General features: G+C 39.1%; 1 protein-coding gene across 1 annotated transcript in view; it reads right to left on the minus strand.

The window, feature by feature from the left end:
- AKAP6 (A-kinase anchoring protein 6) overlaps positions 1-13,946 on the minus strand; it is a 213,349-nt gene that overhangs the window by 165,790 nt on the left and 33,613 nt on the right. The window contains exons 2-3 of the mRNA XM_062576321.1: positions 8,702-8,953; positions 2,872-4,662 (exon numbers count right to left, since the gene is read on the minus strand). Coding sequence (XP_062432305.1) covers positions 2,872-4,662; positions 8,702-8,953 — 2,043 coding nt within the window. The remainder of the gene's footprint in view (positions 1-2,871; positions 4,663-8,701; positions 8,954-13,946) is intronic.

Consider the following 13,946-nt stretch of genomic DNA (forward strand, 5'->3'; position numbering starts at 1 on the left):
AAAATATTGAAGTTTCCCTGTTCACACTGTTATTTAGCTAAAATACAACTTCCAGTGATTTTCAAGCTGCCAGTCGTTTCTAAGCTGCTTTTCTTCCAAAACAAAAGGCTGATATATTTTAGCTTTGCTTTACAGCCTCAGTAAAGAAAATATATTGAGCTAGACATTTGCAACAGTGTAACTGGATTACTAATGTTCATGAGCATGCTTCTTCTGTCCTTAAGTTCTCATTTCAAACCTGACTTCTTCAACACAAAACTGCCACTAACAAAAGAAGTATTGAATTATTGCTAAGACATGTACTCGTACAATTAGGAAACTCCTTTTGGGGGTTGGAGACTTCTTATTAAATAACGGCATGAATGTAAATGCAAAATGATGATAATTAAAAAAGAATACTTGGCACACTTGATGTTCTGCTTAGTGAATTATGAAGCAAGAGATCAGGTAAAAGAAAGAATTCAACTGTGACACAAGTATGGGACGTTTGAGGTGGATTTTGTCGCAATAGTTCATAACATCACATATTTTCCATTTTCCTGACAAACAGTGTAGCTTAGCAAGGCGTCATAGCGTTACCGATATCAAAATTATCTCAGCAAGATTACTAGTAAGCATAGTCTTATAAACAAAGGTATAATTGCTAGAAACAATGGGAAAACAGGCAAATAAGTAGCTCATGAAAATCAGATTTCTTCAAAATATTCTAATTCCTTTGCAAAAACATTTCAAAATTTTTCCTTTGCTAATTTTCATTCACGGTTCAGGAAGTACATTTTCAAGATATACCAGTGTAGCTAGTACATATCTTTCTGCATTAAATAAATATGATACTTCCTTGTATGCTGCTTTTAAGGACAATGATCACTGAGCAATTTTCCCGGCAACGATCTTTGCATCAGGCCTTCTCTCTGTCTAAAGCCTTTCTCCTGCTCTGAGCCCTTTCCCACAACAGCCTTTGCAAGGATATTTTCAAACACCTTTCTCAATGTTTCTCAAATATGGATCACAAGCAGAAGCACTGAGAAGTTGTAGGAAAAGCCGTGTTAACAGTAGCTAAGTTCCTCAAGGACAAGAGATGAAGCAGTAACGACTGGCTAGAAGGGTTGACTCTGGCCAGAGGATGGCTAACTACCTTTGATTGCTGCCAGGAGCTCAATCTGTTCTCCACAGGAGGTGCAGGGAAGAAGGGTATGAGGAGAAAGCAGGGTGTTTACAGCCAGCAATTACAGCTGGTTCGTATTCCTCAGTCCTGGCAGAACTGACCTGCAGCTGCAGGGAAATGCACAATGATAGAAGACCCCCCCAAAAGGGGCTTAACCCATTCAAAAAGTTTGAGAAAAGTAGGTATGATGATTTGAGAAGGTGTTGTAAGAAGTTTCTCTGCCACCTGCTTCTTGTCTGCCCCTAGAGAACATCTTACTTATTCACAAGTGGCTTTGATGAGATTTGTGGCTTGCACAGACTGAAGGGCTATGTATCTGTCAGCTTCATCTCAACTGATTTTAACACTGTACAATTTTAAGCATAAAGATGGCTTGCAGTTACGAAGACAATTCTTTCATTACAGTCCAGAAGGTGATCCCCAGCCAACAGGAGGGGGAGAATGACTTCAATCATTGAGTGCAACCCTTTGGGGCCAACTGTTTCAGGGCTGACAGCTGCTGCTCCCTCCTTTAAGGAGAAATCTCCCTCTGTTTTGTACCCTGACTTTATATTCAAACATCTCTAGCTCAAATACCTTTTTACTGGTCACAATATTTTCAATATCTTCAAAGTTTTTTGAAAACATTTCATAAGAAGTTATAAAACCAAGTCCTTGTTTTTTCCTTAGCTTTTACAGAGCTTGACAATACAGAAGGTAATGAAGATACCAGATTTGGCATTCAGGTACACAGATCATCCTTTATCCCATCTTCTGTCAACATTAAAAGTTTTTGGCATCGTAGTAGAGATGAAGATTTTTCTTTTTTTTCCCGAACAGCCATTTTACAAAACTCTACTGAAGATGCACAAGAAATGTTCTGAATAGAAGAGCTCCTCCACAATGAGTTTGTATTTCTGGCCATTAGGAAATCAAAAGAAATTGCTGAGAATATAAGGTAATGACTACATTACTGAGATGGGTAGGTCTTTATTTGAAGATTTCATACTCTCCTCCCTTTCCAAAGCTCACTACCTCCCCTTTCGCCTTTCCAAAGAGCTACTTCTCAAGGAGTGATGCAGTAGCCAAGGATAAAATCCCATCATCTGTAAAGCTGAATGGGACTGTAGAACTAGTATATAGCCACTATATAGGAGGGTTTACTTAAGAAGGAAAAAAAAATCCAAAGATTGACCTTATTCTTAGTTCCACCAGCCCTGGGGGTAGGGAGAAGAGGGAACATAAAATCACTGCTAGGGAAGTGAACTGATTAAGGAAAAATGTTGTTACTCTTCATGATATGACAGGAATCAAGAAAATGATTCCTTATCTTTGGGCTAAAGCAGTTTTCTTTAAAACAAGCAGATGATCTGAAGTGTCACTTCATTCAAATATAACAAAGATCCTTGATTTTCTAATGTTTGCTTATCTTTCACTTCATCCAAAAATAGCATATAATTTACCTGATTCTTTGCAAAGAGAAACTCTAGTAATAAAATAATGTTTTGCCAAGCTTAAAGGCACTGGCATAGGTAAAACAATGCAGGCAGATTCTGTACAGTTAAACTACAATCTACTATAATTACAATATTCAGTGCTATTTTCTACTTCAAAGTAGTCACACTAGATGAGAATATTTTCATCATTTAAAGCAAACAAGAAAGCCACCCCCTTCATATATAGGCTTACAAAGAAAACTGCATAATAATAGGGGATTACTGCCTTACCTCAATTTTTTCCCATATGGTTTCATAATTCTCTTGATGTTGTATATCTTGCATCAGTTGATGAATTAAACCTGATTTACTTGAAGCAGAAATCTCATTCTCAGTGGGCTGAGAGACAGCAGTCCTCTCTGACTTTTCTTCGATGTATTTTTTGATGCAGGACATGGGCATACAAAGCTCTTCATCGGAGAGGATATCACTGAGAGGCCCAGATTCAATGCTGTCACCCAAAGAGGATACTATATCACTTGAAGAGCTTGGTGAAACCCTACCCAATTTCTTGTGCTTTTTTATCTGATATGTTGGATACATTTCTGAATCTGAATTCATTTCTGACAGCTCCCAGTCATCAATGTTTTGAACTGTTTCTCTTCTGGGCTTTTGTGGCAGCAACTTTGTCAATTTTTCTAGCTTCAAAGCCAATATTTCAGTCTGTTTGAGATGTGAAGGAAGTGCTAAATATTCATCAGAGCCGTACCAGACCTCATCACTATCTTTACCATTTGTATTAACAGAACCTGGTGATGAGGAGTAGCTTTTATTATTCTTTCTTATTGGTAGAAGAGGTGATGAGTTGATAAGCTCAGAACCAACTGAGGAAGCACACTTTTGGCTACGTGTTGGTGAACTAAACGGCTCAGTTTCACCTTGAGTTTGTTCATTTGGTTCTCTCTGGTTACAAGAATCTGATGATGTAGAAGTAGAATCTGTTTCTGTTCCATCCAGAGACTGAGAGTTACAAGAAACAACTCCATTTTGTAGACCTGAACGTCCCCTTTTTTTGACTTGTATTGGTGGAGCAATTTTACATACACCACCAGATGTTCTTCCAGATTTCACTTTCTCTGGAGTGTCATGAAACTTCTTGTGCTTTGATTTTTCTTTGCAGATATAGTAAGGAGACTTACCTAGACTTATGGGATTGTCCTTAAAGTGATTATTTATTGTGTACTCAAGATTTCTATCACCTATTTTATTCAAGCAGTCATATGACTGACTAACTGCAGATGGACTATTAATGTAGGTTGACTGTAAAGCTAGGCAAAGCTTGGACCTGTCTGGTGGGTCTAACAATGAGGGTGTACTTCTACTCATTTCATTCTTTACTATCTGAGAGATTTGCCTTTTTAAATCATTGACTTCCGTATAATCGTTAAATGCATCATCTTTCAGAAATAAACCTCTTTTTGGCAATGTTGGCTGTGTAGGGGAATCTTCATTATAGTTAAAGCAGTCTCTTATGGACCTCTTAGGAGTTGAGTTTTCACAGTGAGGATGTTTGATTTTTTCAGTGTGCTGTGGAAGGTTGTGTTCCTGTTTCTCTAATGTGGAAACTGTTTTGCTGTCAGTTGACAAGACACCATCTTCAGAACATGGTCCTTTAGATAGTGAGGAATTCTCAGAAGAAGATAATAGTGAAAGCTCTTGCGGTGCTTTCTTGTCTTTGCTTCCTTCCTCATCTTCTGCTGAAAGAGGTAAATGTGTTTCTTTCTCATTTAAAGCTTCGTTACGCTGGGGAGCAATGGAATCAGTTGCTACTGCAAGTAATCCCACACTTCTAATAAGTCCTGGAAAGTCCTTATCCATCTCGCTGTAGTTCCAAGATTCAAATGATTTTGCTTTACCTTGACTGGAGGTCATATCATCTAGAGCACCAAGCAAATCCTCACTAGGACTATAGTCGGATAGTTCAAATGCGGTAATACCACAATCCAACGACAAGTAATTTTGAGAACATTTGATAGTTAACTGTCCAGAATCATCAATTTCAGTTAAAGAATCAAGACGATCCTGAAACAGACAAAGAATAGGTACCACTTAGAAGAGTAAAACTCATATGCAGCACACAAAGTAATGATCAGCTACAACATTTGGAGGATATGCTGGATATTTGGAGCAGAAATGTAGAACAGCTCAAGGAACAGAAATGATAGCTGGGAATCCTACACCTTCGTCCTGCCTTGGTCCCTAGTCAGAATCTTCTCGATGATTCTTCAATCACACACATAACCAGAGACCACCACCACAGCCGGCAAATGAGTAAGATCAGAGCCAAATTAATGTTTAATAAATATTCAGGTGATTTACTTGGAAATTAAAAAATCTAAATACTTTAAGATCTAGAAGTAGTTTGATATATAGCAATAACAGTAAAATCATTGATTTAATGTTCTAGCATCTCGACAGGCCTCAGCTATTTCCTGATCCCAGCACATAATTTAAACCTGAATATATGACTATATAATTCTGAAATCATAGAAACAATTTATGTTCTCCTTTAGAATGGTGTACATTTTAAGTAACTCCATAAATAAAACTATTGGAACACAAGGAATTAGTAGAGAATGCTAATTTGACAAAAGAAACTGAAAAGTAGACCTAAATATAAAAAAAGCCATTAACCCATACTTAGAATATACACTTTTAACCCATACTTAGAATATACACTTACAATAACTGTTTAAAAACAATCATAAAGGGCAGAACTCACACTGTATGTTTTAGGATTTTAACACTACGTACCCAAATCAGTATACTGGACTTTCTTCCTTTGTTCGAATCTTTGAAGGCAAATTCTGAGTATCCGAAATAGGTTCCTGTACTAATTATTCTCTGGAGGAGCTTGTCTCACTCCACGGACTAAACCCATAGCTTAAGGATCTTAGGCAATATGCCTAAAGAAGATGCAATTACCCCACTTCTTCCTCTTCTAGCAATGAATCGCTTTGACTATGGTCTGAACAAGAATAGTCTCAGCAGAGGAGCCTATCGTTTTCCACCTTTTATGAGCACATTTAGCTTTTGAGCCCTTTGTCTACCACACTCGTACCAATCAAAATATAAATATAAAAAACCTCCAGGTAAAAATATTGTTTATTAAAAAGTTGGTTTAGAAAGTTATTCATTAATCAAAATCTTGGACTTTGAAAAATATCTTTTATTTAGTGCATTCTATCCAGATGAAGAGCTTATGCCATAAATTGTCCTTCATCAATAGCCCAGAATTAAAGGGGGAAGTTTCTATAAATCTGTCAGATTTATATTTTGTAGCTGCAATTATTAAGGAAAATAATGACTAAACAATGATCTGTATTACAGCTGCATTTTCCCTCTAATCTTGGGAAAAGATTAGAAACTGTAAAGCCATATATAAATCAAAAACCTTTCCAAAGCCCTAAGGGCCTTCATTTCTCCTGAGTAATGAGCTCCATTCCTTCGTCTCTTAAAAATGTGTTTATTAACATTAATAAACTTTACAATCACATGCATTAAGCCGTCTTGCTTCGTCATTTCTCGGGCAGCCTCTTAAACGTGTGCTTCAGAGGAGCATGATTCAATGCCTGTATTACCACCATTTTTATTTCAGGAAAACGCTAAATTTAATTATTTGCTTGGCCGCCAATAGGAGCAACTTCTTTCAAAAGAACTGGCCCTTTTTGTGCATTAATGTTTCCTGTAAAGCTCTGTTGGCTGTATTTCCAACACCTTCCTTGCATTTATATCTAAACCAATACCATTCTGCATTTGACTATTTCAGATGAGCCAGTTTAACTTATATTTCTTTTGTGAATTTACATTCACAGCTTATCTGCTATACAGAGCTATAAGCACATCAGGATTCAGCTTATTTTAACACAGGCCTGTACTGCTCCTTTCCATATTTCCTGTCCTTATCGACTGTGAAGTAAAACTGACAGGTTGGGTCCTAGAAGTTAACTCTGATTTTCATTTGAATTTGAAAATTCAAAGCCTGGAGCAAGTTTTGGAAAACTATTTTGAGTATTTCCTGCCTCCTTTTGATCCAAAATACAATTCCCCTCAGAGGCTGCACACAGCTCATTCTTTCCCTTCTCATCTATCTTCGGATAACCCCAGAAGCAGAAAAACGGCCTTCAAAATGTTACTTCCCCCATTTTTTTTTTTTTTTAAGATGGTCACAGGCCGAGTCACTGGCTGCCCCCAGGGACCACCCAGGCTCCTGACCCCGCCAGTACAGCCTGTGCTGTACCTCCTCCCGCTCCTCTAGCCGCCCCACCAGGACAACCCCAGCTCCTCACGTCGCAGCTAGCGCCGCTTCATCCACGGAGCTCCTCCGTCACCACGGGCAGCCACAGCCGCTCTTCACCGCTAGGTAGAGGACGGCTGCCTTAAGGAGTGACCCAGGAGCCTGCTTACCCCCCATTTGGGGACATTAATTCACGGACTATGGAAAAGCGTAATATTTGCTCTATTGGTTCACATCAAATGTCCATCTAGCCCAGTGTCCTGTGTCTACAATGTTTCTAAAGATCTTCTGCTAACTAAGCTAAAAAAAAAGTATATGTAAAGTGGCCCTTCCTTTCCACCTCTGCCCTCAGCTCCTGCCAATGCTCACCATGGGGAATTCCTCATCCAGAGGTTGTAATTGCCCCTAACTTTCCTTACTTTGTCACATTTCTTTTCTCTTTCCACTTCTAAGCATTCTAAGGTAGTGAATTTTGTTACGTAACTCTTCACGGTGTGTAAAAATTTCCTTCTGTTCACTTGAAACCTAATGACTTCTACATCTTGCTAGGAGAAAAACTGAACCGTCATTCCCACTCGTATCCCCCAGGAACTACTGGAAATCAGGAGAATGATCCCCCATGGAAGGGTTATCTGTACGGATGAAGGTTTCTAGGTTTGCTCAAGCAGTCCCACTATTCACATATGCATTAAAACTTCTAATAGATAATACTTCTATCATGAAGCACGTATTAGTCCTACACAATGTAGTACTTGCTGGGAAAGGATATGGGGGAAATATCAAAGAGGGGTTCAAAGATAAGAGTGCAGACCATTGTTTCTACTTTATATATAATTTCTTATAGTCAAATAAAGCACCTACCATTATATCTGAGAAAAATTTAAACAAATAACTATATGTTTAAATCTACAAAGTAATTTCTGGAAACTTATTCTAACATTAGAACAAAAACCTGATACTAATATTGCATCTCCACTATTGCCATTTACTAATTTTTATAAAAAATTATTTATGTTTTAGTCTGGGGAAAAAAAAGCCATTATGCTGGGACATTTTGTCTTTTTTAAAAAAATGTGCATTTTCTTCCAGTTTTAAAAATTTTGGGTTGTTAGTGTCCTTCTAATTAAGCTAATTTAGTAACAACGCCTACCAAGGAAAAGGTAATACAGTCAAATGAATCTAGATTTACATAGCATTTACATGTGTGTGAACTCCACACTCCTTATGAGCGAAAAACATACGACGAAGGCATACTTGCTTCCCAGGCAATATATACAACTGTTTAGAGGCACACTGCAGAATCGCCACTAAAACAAATTTAAATGCATGTTCTACACTTTAAAGCAACATTGATCCAGTCCAGGAAGTTGTGGACAACATTATGTAAGCTTAAGGTTTGTGTATGCAAAAAGAGAAATGCTAAAGCTTTAGAGTAAAGAATTCTTTGCACACAAAAATTAAGTTTTGAATTGGATATGAACCTTAAATTCAAGGGTGATGAGATCCGGAATTTTGGCCCAGATGTACCTCTGTAAACATACCTAGTCCTTTATGAAAAATATTCAGACTCAAAAAAACCATTGCTTGACACATGAGACACTTCTAAAATTCGGCCTTATGGACTGGTATTTCCTCTAATTTGGTTCAACAAGGATAAATATCAATTGAAGACACTTTAGACAGTTTCTTACAAAATTAACCTCAAATATCCAGATGGTAAGTCACCCTTAGATTCATCATCCTAGCAGTTTTAAATATCCAACATGGATGAGCTGCTTCAAATGCAAACAAAATTCTCAAAACTGCTGAATTTAGTTACTATACCTCCTTTGTCTCCTCAGAAAATGCCTGCAGAATATCAGTCTGCCTGGTGTAGTTTCCATTGGCGTCTTGTAGTCCCTGGAGAATACGCTCGCGCAGAACCAGAACAGAAACACGTAGCTGGTGCCAGAGCAGTTGCACTGTATGGATATCAACTATCACATTGACAGAGTAAGACAGAAGCTTCAGGGAAAACTCAGTCTCTAGTAGAGCATGAATTTGTTCAACATGATCAGATATATCTTCGCAAATATCCTGTAATGAAAAAAGAAAGTAGGTGTTTAACTACAGGCACAGTCCTTCCGTGGATCAGCTCTTCTTGCTTTTAATTTTTATTAAATGCAGAATAGATTATTTATAGATTAGTACAGTGAAGGTAATGTAATTAATATATGTCTATATATCTCTATTTTTTCATTTATGGCAATGCTACAACAACTGAACCAGCAGCTGTCCTGTTTGGCACGAGCGCTCCCTAAGTGCAGAGCTAGCCTACAATGAGGAAGGATGGCACAACGAGACCACATCAATCAGAAATAGAATGCTACCGCTGTAAAGTGACGTCCTAGAGTGCAGCAATAAGAAAGAAAATGGTAAGATTGCTGCAACCTAGTCTTTCGGTTTTTCTTTTTTGTCCCCCCCCCACCCCACCCACTTAAAACATGATGAATTGGATCTGTGCCATCAAAACTCTTTTGGACAGAATTATCTTTTCAGTCAGTCTCTACAGCCAAATAGGGCAAATGTCTGGAACAGACTCAACGTGGGCAAGCTATTTCTGAGATCCACTGCTGACTGCTGTGACATGAGGTCTGCTAACTTCTGCTCAGTCTTGTTTTGGAGTCAGCAACAAACAGATGATGATGGTGGTGGAGGAAGAGAAAGGGGGAGAGGAGAGAGGCTGTGAACAGTTGCATCCAGAAAGCACAATGTAAATGATCACTTTGTAAAATAAAGATTCGGACAGAATAACATTCTCCAAATTTCATGGTTAATGCTCCAGAACTCTAACCTGTGCTGCATACAGTGCAACATCCTTACAGGCTGGTCTTAATTCTGGTTGTGAAAGGACAGGGGAATACCCTAGGCATACTCTACTGAACAGCACTGCTTCCTAATAACTCTGCTTGAAAACTATGTATAAAAAGCATAAATGTGTAAGGAAATGTGATTAAAATACTGAAAACCAAATTAGCCCTAGAGCCTGGAGTATTATTTCCTTCCTCTGTAGCATATACTTAAAAACAGCTTACAAGCATATTTTAGATACAACGCTTATTTCCTTAAAAAAACTTACAGAAATTTTAAGTTAAACCTTAAAAGATGGGGCTTTAAAGTAAACAGTAGTATATACATAATACCATCAAAAACCGGGCACAACTTCATTTTGATTCTTTTCAACTTTGCGTATTATTCAAACAAGTGCCACAAAGCCTTATGTCTCTGCTGACCCTCTTCACGGTGTTGTACAGCAGAATAACGAAAGCAGAATAACAAGACACCTAGTAAAGTCGATTCTTTCCAAATTTCAAAGTTAGCTATACAGTGCAGTGTTTTTTCTCAGCTTCGGTTTGATATTTTCAGTTTGAAAGTAAAACCAAATTAATCAATATGTGATTGGCAGCAGCATTTACAAGTTAAACCAAAATCAAATCCCTGGTTAATATTTAAAAAAAACATCTTAGTACAACATAGAGCACAATATTAGTCCTTGAGCAACTACTATGCTTGAGTACTGTCAGCAGTGACTTGTTTTAATAAAACAGCAAAGGCTAAACAGAGTTCCCTGCAGGAGCAGTGCACAGCAAGGCCAGAGATGAGCGCAAAATCCTCGGGGTTTCAAAGAGCAGCGACGTGGGGCTGCCTCGAGACACGGGCCACATCGCGTCCCCTCTGTCTTCGAGACCTGGTTACGACAACCAGCATCTACTCGCCTGCGCACTTCCAGGCAGGCAACTCTGCTAACAAAATCAGTGCACTAGTCAAACTGCAGACGTGAGGACTAATTAAAGCTACACCTCTCGGCAAGTTCTTTTCTAAGCTTTGGAAAAGGCTATTATTCATTCATTTATCCATTTCTCAGTCTACCAAAACTTTAGCACAGCTGTGTTTCTACTCCTGTAGATGAACTTAAGTATGTTTCAATTTACACTATCAGTTTTCATTATTTTCTATCATGCACCTTGTTACATTCCAAATTCAACTCCCAAAAGAATTGTCAGACAGCTTGTAAAATTCCCAGCTGTAAGAAAAGATTATTATCAAGGAGCAAAAATCTCCTGGCAAGCATCAGATAATGTACTGAAAATATTGGCTAATGAATCTAGATTATACCGTGAATTTTTGCACCTATACTGCAAAAAAAAAGGAGCTTTCAAGACCTACTACTATTCTAGCTACCAACTCATGGCAAGTTTCTGAAGCGGACAAATTTTCCACAGTAATGCAGAAAATTTTGTCCTGAAAGGCAAATCCCAACGCCCTTGAAGCTTTAGAAGAAGCACAAATTAAGCAAAAGCCAGGAGTATCTGTTAATTTTTTACATGACTTGTTATAAATTGCTCACTTTCCTCAAAAATCAAAGTCTTTGAAATACTTCAGAGACAACTGGGAGCAGAGCAGCAGCAAAATGCTTTATGTACTAAAAAGATAATAAACCATTCCTGACCATTGCGGTAACGCGGAGAGATCTGAAGGTCAACCTGGTCTACGTGCAAGTAAAGGAGCCTATTGGACACCTCCCGTAACACGGGGATGGTCTTAAAATATAAGATTACTTTTATTTACTTTTTCTCTCTGAGAGAAACAAAGCACCAGCTCTTTAAAGGAGTTAGGTTTTAGAAAGGCTGGCTGACCAAAAACCGGGAGGACACTTGGCGAGAGGCCAAACAAGCCAAGAAAGGGATGAAGTAGGCAAGTCCCTACACACCTTTTCATGATGCATAAATTCTGAGCTCCCTTTTGGGACTGGATCAACAGCTCGCTCTCTTCCAGGCCTAGAATTACAGGGCACTGGATTTCTGTCACTGTGGTCTTTACCTTCGTGAGAGAATAGGAAGGAAATTTTCCTTGGCTAGTAAGTCAGTAGAAACGAAGTGCTTTTTAGATTTTTTCTTTTTTTTCACCTTCTCTTGACATTAGGTGAAAATCTGATTGAACAGGTCAGGAAGTTTGATTTAATCGCAACAGGGCCAGGCACAGATTTAAAGGGATTTAGCTCTTCTATTAATAGCTCAACGTTCAGAAGTCCTCGACAGCTGGCTCTGGAGCATGCACACGTGCAACATGCCCAGGTAGCATTGTGCCACGGCAGATGCTCTGCTGTCCACCTGCACGCATGGTGAAGGGTGGAGCACACTGAATTTACTATGCACTTACAGCTGTTAGCTCTCTACACACATACTGTGTGGACATGTACCGGTCTTTTGGGTACTTCTTGAGAAGGAAAACAGACATGGGAATAGATGTGTAAAGGCTAAAAGCCAGGCTGCCATCAAGGGGAAATGATTAAGAAGAAATTATGACTTTCTCTATATGAGTTAATGTTACTTAGTCCTCAGCAGCAGAGCATCAATAAAGCTGCAGCCTGTTTAAGCCGTATCACTTGCATCTTGTCTTTACGCTTGCCTGGCACAAGATAGCATCTTGATTGCAAATAACACAATCCCAAATCCAAAATTATCTCACCAGCTACATCATTTTCTTACTGTTGCCCTGATATCTACGTTCAAATATAATTCAACAAAAGAGTTATATCTAGCACAGATGTGAATTTAAAAGTTTATAAATTTCTGTAACAGTTAATGCAGTTCAAACACAGCACCAAACCATCACCAGCGATTCTATTAAAGGTAGAAATACGTCATTCACTTCTGAGGGAATTCAAGGGCAGGGTCTCTTCTGCTAAGCCTGCAGGAGGCAAGCTGACTATTTCCAGAGTTTATTGAAGTCCTGTCCCAAAAGTGGTACTTTTGAACAGTGGAAATACTGATGGCAAGAATTTTTTTTAGGACGAGTAAGAACTCCATCTGTCAAACATTTTCAGTGCAACTTAGAAAGACTGCAGAGGAAAGAAACTTCTGACTGGGGCAAGGAAACCCTGGCAAAAAGACAGAAAAAGTAACAGCAAAAAACAGGACTTAAAAAAAAAAATTCTTTGCCTCAAGCACCTGGTATACATCTATTGCAGACCATACTCTTCACCACTTCTTGCCTTAGAATATCCTTTTCACACACAGTTACTTGAGTTTTACTGCAAGAATATTCCACTACAGTATTTTGCATAGTAAAATGCGCTTTGATCCCTCCCCATCTTGCACCAAATCATTTGCACAAGCCTCATTCGAACAGAGCCATGGCCCCGTCTTGCCATGGCCCCACAGCTGTAAATCAGTGAGAGCTCACTGAACACCTGGTGCAGCCTAACGTGGTCTCTGTCACCCTCATTTCTCCTACCTCTCTGTAGCATAACAAAGTAGCAAGCAAGAAAAACACTGTGTTGTCACTTGTCCTTATTACAGTTTGTATTTGTAAATAAAGGAAAGCAATATCACAGGACGGTACCTAAATGCTGCAATAAGAACTAGTTGCCATTACCAAAAATGGTATGTTAAAATAAATGTAGCTTTAAGTAATGATTAAAAAACACTTATCTGATGGCATCTATCACTAAACATACGTAGTTCTGTGGCAGTTGCAGTAGCACACAGCCGACAAATAAAAGCATGGAAATTCTTTCCCGTTTTATCAGTACACAGTTTCACGCCCAGCACCTTTATAGCAGAAATTGTAGAAAGCACCATTTCTGAAACAGCCTTTTGTAACCATTGATCTCAAACGTCTACCGGGCGCTTCTGTTCACGCGCTTGCCCAGCGGTGTTAAGGCAAAGGTTCTGCCCTCCTCTCGCAGCCTCTCTGCTAGTTCCGACTATGGAATTTCTTAGGCTATGGGGCTTGTATCCATTTGACTGCCAACTGCCCCCTTCACTCACTCTTCCCGACAGCTGGTCCCGTACCCGCAGCTGCCGCGTCCATCAGCCAGCTCCCAGCCCTGCGTGTCAGCTGAAATAGCCCGAGCTGCAAGCCTGCCTGCAGACAAAGAACTCGCGCCTAAACAAACCCCAGGATGTCAAAAAGCCTCTTCGGGAAAGTCGGCGAGGACATGTATGAGATTCCAGAAAGATGAAAGGTGGCAATACGCTGCTTCGGCTAACATCGGTGACGGAGGAACCAAACTGCAAGACTTGTG

The sequence above is a fragment of the Rhea pennata genome, chromosome 5 (genome assembly GCF_028389875.1).
Source record: "Rhea pennata isolate bPtePen1 chromosome 5, bPtePen1.pri, whole genome shotgun sequence".
In the NCBI taxonomy this organism is placed as follows: Eukaryota; Metazoa; Chordata; class Aves; order Rheiformes; family Rheidae; genus Rhea; species Rhea pennata.